The sequence below is a fragment of the Brachyistius frenatus genome, unplaced genomic scaffold (assembly GCF_029030835.1).
Source record: "Brachyistius frenatus isolate BFR_SWC_R1_liver_20210118 unplaced genomic scaffold, ASM2903083v1 Contig_11, whole genome shotgun sequence".
Classification (NCBI taxonomy): domain Eukaryota; kingdom Metazoa; phylum Chordata; class Actinopteri; family Embiotocidae; genus Brachyistius; species Brachyistius frenatus.
In genome coordinates, this window is record NW_027210610.1 from 6,331,498 (window position 1) to 6,344,146 (window position 12,649).

The window sequence follows — 12,649 nt, forward strand, 5'->3', positions numbered from 1 at the left end:
TTTGAAGGATTGTTGTAAAAAAAATGTTGTTTACATATACTGTATGTATAGGATATATACATAAAGAATATTTGCTGATACATCAATACCATAATGTTTTTACTTCCTATTATCAGTATTGGCAATCGCCTTGTAAATCCAGCATCGGTTAGATGTATGCACACTGTATATACTGTATAATCAATAGCACTTTGACACTTACGCACTTTATAGTGTCCAACTAACAAAATACATACAAAAATTATGAAATAAGTGCAATAATCTTTGGCAACGGTGGTTATGTTAATGCAACGGTGAATGACAAAACGAATACAAAGTCATAATGCCTTAAACACGCATCATATAACTAGCAATAATCTCAGTCTGGTATATTCCAAAAGTCCAAAAAGCAACTTATTCGGCCCGATTCAACAAAATTAAGGAACGGGAAATTTTACAAGTTTCCGTTCCCACCTGAAATTAAGAAGTTGATCAAATTCTAAACTGTGTCTAAACTCAAGCTACTTTAAGACTTACTTGATTCCCCTTCAAAAAAAAGTGTATTAGAAATTATATCTCATCTTCACTTTCTGATATTTAAGGGAGGGGGAACTAGAGAAGCTGGTCTTCAGTGAATTCATTATCTGTGGTTTGGCCTTTAAGCTGTTCAATCAGACATGCAAAAAGTGTCCAAATGAGCTGATTTTAATTTTCTATGGGAGAGAAGAGGGCAAATGGAAATTTCAGTGAGAAAGCAGAATTTAAATTGTGAGAGCAGAGAAGCACTTACCTCTTCACGTAACTTTATCAACTGCATCATGAGAGCAAAAAAGGAGAGGAGAGAGAAAGATGGAGGAGTGAAGGACAGATAAAAAAAAAAAGCAGGAACATGGCAGGAAGACGATCAGTCGTGTGGCTGGATGCAGAATTAACCTTGACGATTTACCCGTTTACATGTTTAGCATTTGGAAATCACAAGACAAAAACATTAAACGGAGCTAAACACGCCGCTCGAGCTGACTTTTTTGAACAAACAAAGATCAAGTCCTGCCGCTGTCACATTAAACAAGGAGAGGGAATGGATCGCTCGACTTGCAATATCAGCTAACATTATCAAGGAAGTCACATCACAGGAGTTGATATAGCAAAAGAAAAGAAAAAAAAAAAAAAGAGTAAAATATAGTCTGCACATTTACAGTATGTTTAAACATGGGGGAAAATATTTTGTATCTGTCATTTTGTGAAATTCTCTGGAAAAGGATTAAAAGGAAAATGTGTGCCCTCTGGAACCAAGCTCTAGAAATGCTGAGGCACACTATTTCTACCACTGTTTATCAATGCTGATATGCCGTCAATATTTCATGGAGCTTATCAATCTCAGTAAAGGTGCATGCTATTTAGATTATGTATGGAAAGCTACCTGGGGCTACCATTGTATACACATACAGTGCTGCTTATTATTGGGACAGCCACAGATCATGAAAAATGAATCTTAGCATAGCTATACATTTTTGATGAAAGAGAATAGCAAATTTAAAGTGAAGTAAATAAGAAATGCTATTCCTATTCCCTGTCCTGGAAAATCTTGCATCTCTGATAATGAATCAGACATTTGAGGGAGGCCAGTAATCCCATTTGCCATTAATTATGCCTAATCACAATTAAAAAGGTTGCTTCCCATGGTCTTTTCTTAAGTTTGAGTTCTAGAGGAGGAAGAAAGGCTTATTGTGGGAATGCAACACATTTGGCAGAGAAAGGGGAAGGAAGTATATTATGGATTTGCTAAGTATTGAATAATTGTCAAATAAGGGGAGAGTTTTTATATCCTGAGTAACAAACCTGATTGCTTTTTAACTCGAGGGTTAAAAACAAAGCTGGCAGAAGGTCCAGAAATGCACCAGATCTGGTATAAAATAATCCCAAACAGGTGACAAGGAGCTCTTATGGCCAGAATAAAGAAATAATAATTTTAAAAAAAACCAATACACTGATATCCTAAACAAAAACAAAAAAAACAATACTGCACTGCAAACATTTCTCTCCTCTATTTAAAACACTACCAGCAGATACACTCGAAGAAATGTTTCATAAATAATGGATTCTGAAAGAATCTATACAGTACCAAAAAAAACCAACCAAAAATCATAAACTAATTCTCACACTACAATCTTGCTTCTGCCACAACAGTCGCCCTTGTAATTTTAGAAGCATCTCAAAAATAGTTCTTGCATCATTTTTGCTCATCATAAAAATATATCTACAGTTTACTGTCGTGGTGTAAACAAAAAATACTGTCAATATCTGTAACGTGGGAGGTAAACAAGTATAACTTTATGTTTTTCTAAAGAGCTCTTACCCTTGAAAATGTCGGCAGTAAAAAGACGCACTTTAGAGTGGAAACTGTCTTTTCTAACTTAAGCAACAACTCCCTGCTAAGAATGCATTATTGAAGAGGCCAAAGTTTAAAACGACACTGTGGATGTGGTTATTTGGGGGGATTGAACAAACCCATCAGATCCTGCGATCCCTCACCCCAGCTCAGCCATCAGTCAATGGATACCAAACAAAACTTGTTCGAGCTCATTTGTGCTGCCTGACTGATTGCAAGTCCTTGTGGAGGATTTATTAAAACTATACGAGGGGCATGTTGAGCTGTGGTTCTTGTTTCTTCCTGTTTAGCTTTATTTTTCTTTGGCATCCATTCTTTAGTGTGGCCAACGATGCTCGTGTTGCTCAAGAGATATACAGCAGTAAATACAGAATATTGTAAATGGTATAATTACTCCTGCATGAGCGCCTTTCCTTGTGTTTTTGTGATGCCAGCCAGTATTCAAAATTGCACTGCTGCAATTTTTCTGTTATGATAATCAGCAATTTTTTTTATTTTTTTTTTCAAACAAAAGATTTTTTTTTATCCAATACGGAATTCGATACAAGTGGTAATCGGCTTCCTTTGTAGCCTGTAAAATCTGGTCCATGCCGGCTCAAACCAGCACAATCTCTTGTGGCCAAGCCTTCTGCTGTGACTGAAATCGAAACTATTCCGTATAGTGTTCGTGTGTGAAAAATGTGTGTGCATTTGCTGCTTTGTGTGTGGTGTCTGTGTGTGTGTGTGTGTGTGTGTGTGTGTGTGTGCGCGCGCACACACCAAGAGTTGTGCGTGTGTTGCATGCAGAGGAAACAGAAAGAAAAAATGTGCAATGGTAGCCTACCACATTATTAAAAAAATGAGTGATAGTGCCAATTCAGTCTCTGTCCGCATACAGATAACGAATAAATGCCGAACTCTATTAAATCGTCCTTTAGCCATTATCGCAGGGCCAACACGCCATTTTCAGAACTTATGACGGTTCCCTATTTACTTAGCTATAAATCCTTGCCATGTAACCAACAGATTTGTGACTGGTAATGATCTGCTCAGCCAGGGCTATATGAAATGATCCTGACCTCTTTCAGATCGTCAGGAATTAAATTGACCAACTTGCCCCAGCCCCCACCATCTTTTCCCCTCTCCTATCACCGCCGTATCGTTAGATAAAAAAAAAAAAACTGAAGTTCCGAGTACTCCACTCACAGCAAGACCAAGACAACTATTATCTCCACAAGTTTTAAAATGAAAATGAGGCAAACACAGCACCTGGAAGAAAAAGGAAAAATGTATATCATCTATTTACTTTGCTTTTTCCCCACTGCTTGAACTGGTTCTACTGGTGTGTGTTTTAGATGTTATAATTTTTAAAGTGTCACATCAGACATGAATAGTTTCAATTATTGAATTTAAATAACTTAATTGTAAATATACAATTATTTCATCGTACATTTTTAAACATAGTAATGCTTTGAATACTGGTAATATTATTAGAGAATATACATTTGGAAAATAAAATCAAATGAATACTAGAATAAAAAAAGGGACTATGTCTCTTAGTATAGCTTTGATTTTTAAATGCATTACATTAGCCCTAAATTCCCAAAGATAAATATGTTCAAAGGTAAAACTATTTTATACCTCCTCTAGTGTATAATTTATATTAATGGAATAAATAACGTTGATTTTTTTATTTTTTAATATGGTTCTATATTTTATAGTTAAAATGATTATTGTTGTTATTAAATGAAAAATAACATGCTGTGGATTTGTGTTCTGAGATTTAAACGTCATACTCCACTATCTTTATTTTTACATGTATGGATTTAAACAAGATTGTCATTTATTAATTCAATTATATGATATAAAACAATATAAAATAAATTTGATAATTATTGTCTATTGACTAATATTCATTTTAATAATTACAATAAAGCAGTAATTTCCAAATACCTATAATACAAATGTGTAATATCATGCCACAATATTAATCCTAAAGCTTTTATTTTGGTATTTTCGTTTGAGATGTTTTGATTCAAAATTTATAAATACAACTTTTAAATATTTTTGGATCCATTTTTAATGAAGGGGAAATAAGATTTGAAATGAAATGTGATCTGTTTTTTTCAGTTTTTTTTCCTTGACAAGATCTTGATAGGACCCATCAGTATTTCAAACGTGGCATTTCTGACAGCAAGTCTCTTTCCAACTTCTGCATAAAATGTCGGAGTCACTTTTGTGTCTCGCTAATTTGCCAGGAATATGCATATCAATTACACATCTTGGCTCAGGATACATATGTTTCTAAGATGTGCGGTTCATGGGTCATCATTGAAATGGTAATAGGGAAATGTTCAAAAAAAAAAAACACAGACAACTTTATTTAGCTATGCTTGGTTGTGAATCATCTAAATATACTCCCATACAGCACTGTGGGACTAAATGTGCAAATATGCATTTCAATATTCATCCTTTTTCTTTTCTTTTGAGTGTGCACATTTGCAAGTGCAAAGCATTTATTTGCGTGTGAGCGTGTGTGTGATAGTGTGTGCCTTGAGACACAGTAACCCCTGCAAGTTGACAGATGATTCCAAAGGCAATATATAATTAGTTAAAAGACGTTTGGTCATAGTTGAGAGTGGCTGCGTGTGAGTGGCAGTTGTGCAGGTGAGCAATAGGTAAGCGCGTCTTAAATGTTAAAACGTTGTTTTGCTGTTTTGTTGCAGCTTTATTCAAAACAATGTATTCAAAACAACTTAGGTTTAAAAGAATGTGTGGCATATTTTGTTTTCGAGTCATCAAGATCACAATTCCGAATGAGTGTTTTTATTAAATCATTGATACTTGCATAAATGGTGTGAATGAATCTTTTGTAGACATTGCTGACAATGAAGGAAAATTGATAATGTGGTCTTTATTTCAACAGGCTGAGCTGATATTGTCACTCACTCTCTTTTAATAAACAATAAAAACCAACTGTGAATATGTTGATAGATAATAGATAAAAAAAACAAAAACAAATAGAAGTCAAATAGAATTCAAGATTTGTGATTAAAGACTGGCATTAAATAATAAATAAAAGTATATAGCGACTAAAACATTATTTCTCTGGAGCGTTGCACCAAATATTTCAGTGATTTTTTTTTTTTTTTTCAGCCATCATTATGGTGAACCTGTGTCTTTATTCATGTTGAGTATCTGCATTGTGCAGGTTTGCCACCGCTGGAGTTTACAAACAGACAAGAGAACAAAATGTACAAATTCTCTGCGTGTGTATTTGCATGCGTGTGTGTGTGTGTGTGTGTGCGTGTGTGTGTGCGCGTGTGTGTGTATGTGTATATCTTCATCGTGAGGATCTATTATAAGCCGAAGTCCGCACCCGGCTGGAGAACAGCTGTGGGACTGTTAGAGTGGGGAGGCTGGGGTTTTGGATTCAAATTTTGGATTTGGATTGTGTGTTTGTGTTTAGGTGTGCATGTGTGCGTACTTGTGCATACATGCGTGTGTGTGTTTGTGTCGGTCACAATCTGGCTTTGGCCAGACACTGGTCCCATGCCCTGAGCCCACTCACTGGCAAGCCAGCTTTGCATTAAACAGTGTTCCTTCCGCATGACTTGGTGACAATAGTGTGGTTTCAGCTCTCGATGGCCCCTATAAGGGGCCCACCTCCTCACCCTGGGGGCCAGTCAGCCACCCACACTGGTGCCGTTTGGGCCCCTGATTAGCACCTCACCTGGCCTTCCGAAGAGCCGGCGTCCTCCCCCAGGAGCTCGTTGCGCACCTCATCACTGTAGGCAATACGTGACCTTTTCTGCAGGGGGAGGAAGATGAGGAAGAAGGACGAAAAGAAGAAGAGAGGGAAGAAACGGAGGAGAGCAAAAAGAGAAAACAAGTGGGGAAATATGGCTTAGTACTGTGGATGCAAAAACACAACAGGCATTCCTTAAGCACGAGAGCCCCCTAATGGAACTGGTGACAAACCGAGTCATGCACATGCAGGTTGTGTATGTGTGTGTGAGAGTGTGTCTCCATGTGTATGTGTGTGTGTGTGTGTGTGTGTGTGTATGTGCCCCTATAACACAAGTACTGACAACAAGCAGTAGTCTGGGTTTGTGCCCATACCTCCTTCCAAGGTGATCTACTGTACCTAGTGCACTTATGCCATAGAAGTGGTGGCAAAGAGACCCCCTTCCTATTCCCCCCCACCTTGCCCACTTAAACAAATACAAGTTGAGGGATAAAAAAAATAAAAAAAATCATCCTGTGTGCATGGAGAGGCTGTGGAACAGGGGGACAGGGGAGAGGGCCAGGGAGATGTATTATGAGGAAGTATCACTTGTCAGCGCTAAATCTTTTCTGGGGGCTGTCACTGCTGTCATCCCAGTGCAGTGGCAGGCTCTGTGATAACACCAATGCTGTGACTCAGACAGGGAATAATTCATCACCCATTGGCGGCCCATCGGATTTGGGGTTGCCTCTCTCTCTCTCTCTCTCTCACACACACACACACACACACACACACACACACACACACACACACACACACACACACACACACACACACACACACACACACACACACACACACACACAGACAGACAGACACCAACTCTCTCTCACTTTCTCTGTCTCCAGATACGGTAGAATAAGAGGGAATGCCATGTCCCCGTCCCCCCCCACCACCACCAAAAAAAAAAAAAGGGAAAAAAAAAAATCCACCCAAAAAAGACAAACACTCAGACACACACATTTCATACACACTTCAGAGCGTGCCACCTCCGATTGTGGAAGAGTGGGCTGCCGTTGTACTGCTTGTTTACAGACGCCCGACCCATGGAAAAACAGCCTCTTGGCATGCCCTCTAAACTAAATACACACCAGCAGCAGACACAGAAAGTGTTTACTAAGCCTCCTTCACTTTCTCTCGCTGCCTTGACAGGGTTTCTAGGTGGGCTGCAGGAGGTGGGCAAAAATCAAAGAGAAACACCAGCAGAGGAATGAAAATATCACTTTTCCTCAACACAAATTCTTTCAATTTTTCAATATTTATTTTGTAATTGACTCTAAATAAAATAAAAACAAAGACACGGAATCAGTGAAGGAGTATCAATTACCTTGTGGGGACATTTTTTTCTCCCCCCCAAAGGCAGTATACTTTCCTCCTATCTTTCTATTATCAGTAAAAGTTTGAAGAAGCTATTGCATTAAGTACTTTAATGCTACCTTCCACGAGAAAAGCACAAACCAAACTTGAAAAAGACAATTCAAACCTCAAGAGTGATGATATCAAGTTACGGGATTGAAATAACTTTGGAGCCAATCAAAAATCCAGCCAGTTGATTTTTTTTTTTTTTGTCTTCTTTTTATTCGTCTCTCCTCATAATCTGGAGCACTGAGTGGAAAGTCATGGCTGATGTGATTTGGCTGTTATTATCGCGATGGTGAGGGCCACAGTTCTCTGGAGTAATTACTGACTAGACAGAGGGCCTGATTGACCCAGACCACAAAACCCATTAGATAAAGAGCGCACCCAAACAATACTCAACCACAGGGACCTAAGATAACCACTGACTGCCTACTGTGGGGAAAAGACAAGATTGGCAGCATAGACTCAAATAACCCCCCCCCCCCACACACACCCCATTCCCCCAAACACATATTACACAGGAGCACATTCTCAAAATGAGGTGTTTAAGTTAGTTGTGTAATTCATCTACAGCTCAATTACTACTTTTAAGTTTGTTATAATTGCTATGAGACTAAATTACATGAAAGAAAATTCCCAAACATCTAGAAAAAGTAAATAAACTGAAGAAACATGCGCCCACAAGGGTTTCAGTCTTCATTCTTCTAATCCCACCAGTCAATTTGCTTCCTTCACACTTTTGATACCTTAGTGATCTACACATTAACATACATAATGTAATGATTTCTGCTTTGTTTCTTCCATCTGAAACTCATCCTGCATGGAAATATCTGTAGCGAATGCAAATAATTTAACGGAATCACATTTTGTCACTGTAAAAAAATAAACTAATTCTTACATCAATTTGTCTTTTGAAATCCATTGTCAGCATTTTTTTTAGGCTCCACCTTATGAGCAAGGGTAACTAAAAGGTCACTGGGCTGCTGTTGTAAGGACTTTAAAAGGAATTTCAGACATGAGTAAAACCAGAAAGACAATAAAGACAATATTAAGACAGCACTTGTAACCAGACACGCGCACTTTTTTATTTATTTTTTTGCCAGGAAAACACCCACATATTCCATTTAAGTCGAGTTTCATCTTAAAGAGCTGAAGAGCAACTTAGGGGGAAAGACGACTTCGCCAGTAATTGAGACGAGGATGCCTGGGAGAAGCATTGATTTGAATGTTGAGGCTTACGTCGCCTTCAAACCATACGCAGGGTTGTATTTTTTTTTTTTTTTTTTTTTTGGTATTTCTAAATAGCTGTTTGTTACAGATGAATGTATGAAGGGTTTCTGCAATGAGAACAGAGTAGATAACAAAGAGAGTATAAAGAATGGGAAATGTCATTGAAGTAAAAGTGTTGCCGCTACTTCCCCTGTACCAACAGTATACACTCCGGTTTTTGGATTCCCCCTCTGGAAAACAACAGATTCCTGAGCGATTACTGCCTTCCCATTTGATGTATAACATAAGCAGGTGCAATACTGACTGCTTAATACACTAACAGATTTTGATTATAAGTTTGGGGTGGTAAGTGACAACAAGCTCACTCTCGAGGTCAGGAAAGCAGATATCAGTTTCCTGTTCCGTAGTAAAATCTTCTTTTCAATAAAGAAAATGCATTGAAATTGACTCAATCTATTTACAGTGCGAGGAGACAGAGCTCTGCATCTTAAGACAAAACCGACTAATCAGCCTTTGTAATCTAAAAAAGAATGAGCGCTTTCAGAAGATACCTCATTGCTCAGAAAAGAAAGAAAAAGGAGCTTTTTTTTAATCCTTTTGAAAGGTCTGTCTTTTGTCACTTTTTTAATCTTGGGTGAGAATTTGCTTCTATTCCCGGAAGCACACCAGAAAAGTACAAAGGTACATCTTAACTTTATGCAAAGTGGCCTGCCTTTAAAAACTCCACACATCCCGTCAAACGCGGCAATGGAGGTGCTGGTGTCCTGTCAAAAACACGCGTTTTACCTCTGTTGACATGGAGAGCAGATGAAAAAAGTATTCTTCTTTATCCATCAAAATGTAATTACATATGCATGCATAACAATTCATATCAGATATGCTAATCAGCTCAGCATAATCTTCTGAGCAGCAAATCATATTAATTTAATTATGACAAAGCTATGGATCTTTTCTTTGTGGACAATTCCTTTACAGTCTATTGGCATTCATTGGTATATATTGTCTAAATAATATATATTGTCCTCCATCAAACCGCAAAGCAGAGTAAAAAATTTTATAAATCTGTTTACAGAAAATGGGTTCATAACTGTAAAACAATGCCCTTTCAATTTAAATTGCAAGCAGCCTAAAATTAAGGTCTTTGTAAGGTAAAGTTCCCAATAATTACAATAAAATAAACTGAGATTTCTATACACATTTTACTGCCCTCCAACTCTCCTCCGTGCTTTTTGCCCACTGCAACGAGTGACACAAGGACAAGTCGAATAATTGTGGCGCCTAGAAAGCAGAAAAAAAAATGTAAACAGTTCATTAGATGGGAAATAAAAGGCGTAAAAATACCCAGGGGCAGAGTGTAATGAGGGGCCCTGAAGTTCTTCTGCAGATGCTTTTTCCCTTTACTTTTCCAAGCTTTTCCTTTTCACCCTGCACACACGGCTGGTAGCATAGCATGAAGAGTAATTAACCATATTCAATTTATAACACTATGTTCCATTACAGGCTTTTTCACCAGTAGGAGACCGACTGGGCAAGTTGGACTTAATAACTCTCATGTCCAAGCTGTGATTGCCTCAAACTGGCATTTAACCTTGTATTTTCCTAACTGTCACAGTTGTGTTACGAATGTGCAGATATCAAAACCAAAAATAACTTTAGGGTGGAAATAAAATGAAAAAACACATCTGAGAGTTTAACATCCTTAAGTATCTTGTAAAAATGGAAAAATACAAAAATGTCTAAAGTCAGCAATGAAATGACAACAAAGTGAGGCAGTAAAATGCCTCTATTCACAAAGACGTGTGCTAAACTCAAAGGTTATCTATATCACTTCCTTTCCTCCCCTGCTGTGATATTTTCCCAGCTGATGTGTGGACCAGTGCCAGCAGGTCCCACTCTGGTTCCCTCCCAGACGTGGGGGCAGAGGTGGACTGATGCGGCATGGCGTTAAAAGGAAGCCGAGACCTTTAAGCAGGCACAAGTATCACAACAGCATCTTAAATAATGCATCTCGGCTTGGCAGGGGTTTAACACGTGCACACACATGCACTCAGCCGGCACAAAGGAAAACACACAAATTGTTGTCTGGCGTCTTCTCTCCTTTAACACAAACAAATTGGGAGAGGTTGTTCAATTAAGTGCTCTTTTTTTTTTTTTTTTTAATATAATACATTTGATATATTATCAGACAAAGCGAAGCAGCTACTGTTGGGATTGTCACAGGAGGGTGTCATTTGTGCCTTTGTTTTATCGTGGTCTTTGGTGCCATTGAATCCTTCACTTCTGGCTGTTCGCGCGAGTGCGTACGCGTACACGAGGGCTACTGTATGGAAGACGGGGGCTTCTGTGAGCCTTTGCATCCCGGGGAAGCCTCCTTTAGAGAACGTACGCGCACGACATATGTGAACGGTAGCCCGGTGTGTGTTCTCTCCCCTAATAGAAGTGCAGCAGTGGTAGGGAAGCCGGAGCCTTAGATAACAGCATGGGGCCTCTCATTAGCTCACAGGTTGGTGCTTTTGGTGGCTTCTGCGCACACTGCATTGTGTTCCATGAAATACCTCAAGGAGGCGATTGTCGAAAACACAAATAAAAGGTGAATGATCAATCGGGGCGAGGTAATAAATGAGCCCGCGACATAACTAAGCAGGTATGAGGTGATGGAGACTTTTTTTGTTTTGTTAGGGTGACAGACTGAAGCAGCTTCAAAAAGATCTAATGTCACAAAAAACAAACAAAAACAAAAAAAACACTGACACGGTCAGAGACAACTGTGAAAAAACTTCTCTGTATTAGTTTGATTCAATAGAATTTCAAAAGATAATTCCTGTTTTAACGTTGCGTCACTGAATCTATCAGTTTTTTTTTTTTTTTTTTTAACCCACAAGTAAACAGGATATTATCTCAAGGGGAACCGTTTGCTGGTGGAAGACTACACTATTCTGATAGGGGCCTTTCATGCTTATACCTCTGTGATACCAGTGGTGTATTTCCCTGTCAAAGTCATTTCTATTGCTAAGTACAGCCGAGATCAGTCAATAAGCCTAACGACTGTAACCACAAAGTGAGAGGCCAAGAGACAGCGAGAGAGGAGAGGAGAAGAGAGGGGGGGGGGGTTGAGGATTGCAAGTGAACTCCAAACAAAAGAGCAAATTCGAGGAGATCCGAGGGATCATCTCTCTGTGGTTATTTCTTTAAGGCACGAGGGCCCGATTAAACCCAGTATTAAAATATGAAGGTGCTTCTAATGAAAAATCAAAGGCCCCGTTTCCCCTCCCACACTGCCATCCTTCCATCTCTCTTTCCCTCCTTCTTTTCTCTTGTCCTGTCAGGTTTTTCTAGCCCATGGTTGTGTAGGAGGGGACAGAAAGAGAGAAAGATGGAAAGAAAGTGTGAAAAGGCGGAAAGAAGAGAGCGAGAGAAAATGAGGAAAGAGGGAGGGTTATAGAGATGAGGGACCTAGGTGCTGGTGGTGCAAAACAGAGACAGACAGCATTGGTTGGAGGAGTAAATCAATAGAGCAGAGCCGTCGGGGAGGCGGGCAGCCAGGGCAAGGAGAGAGGAGAGGAGAGGGGAACCAGCGCAGGGGCCCGGGCTCCGATCACAACGCTGGCTGCTGGCGTGCAGTGGGGAATAAAGTGGGCCTCCCCGGGTCAGCACCAGAGAAAAAGGTGAGATTAGAGGAAAGTGGAGGAGGTATTTTCACAGAGTGAAGGTGGGAGGGGTGGGAGAGGTGGGTGCTGGAGGATGACGAGGAGAGAGAGTGTGTGTCTGGTCTGTGTCTGTGTGTGTGTGTGTGTGTGAGAGAGAGTGTGTATTGGGGGGAGGAGAGCGGGGGGTGTAGGAGATGTGCATACAGGATACCTGGCAAGCCAGGGACCAACCGGCCCATTAGCCTGTGGGCACCTACATATGGTTCACTGAACCCTCTG

General features: G+C 39.5%; 1 protein-coding gene across 5 annotated transcripts in view; it reads right to left on the bottom strand.

The window, feature by feature from the left end:
• vti1a (vesicle transport through interaction with t-SNAREs 1A) overlaps window positions 1-12,649 on the bottom strand; it is a 150,025-nt gene that overhangs the window by 120,446 nt on the left and 16,930 nt on the right. For 3 of the 5 annotated variants that reach the window (XR_011310640.1, XM_069691829.1, XM_069691831.1), the window contains exons 4-5: window positions 6,081-6,158; window positions 770-790 (exon numbers count right to left, since the gene is read on the bottom strand). Coding sequence is in view for 4 of the 5 variants with exons in the window: in XM_069691829.1 (XP_069547930.1) it covers window positions 770-790; window positions 6,081-6,158 (99 nt within the window). In the remaining variant the exon portion in view is untranslated. The remainder of the gene's footprint in view (window positions 1-769; window positions 791-6,080; window positions 6,159-12,649) is intronic. The other 2 variants (XM_069691830.1, XM_069691832.1) reach the window with 1 other exon arrangement.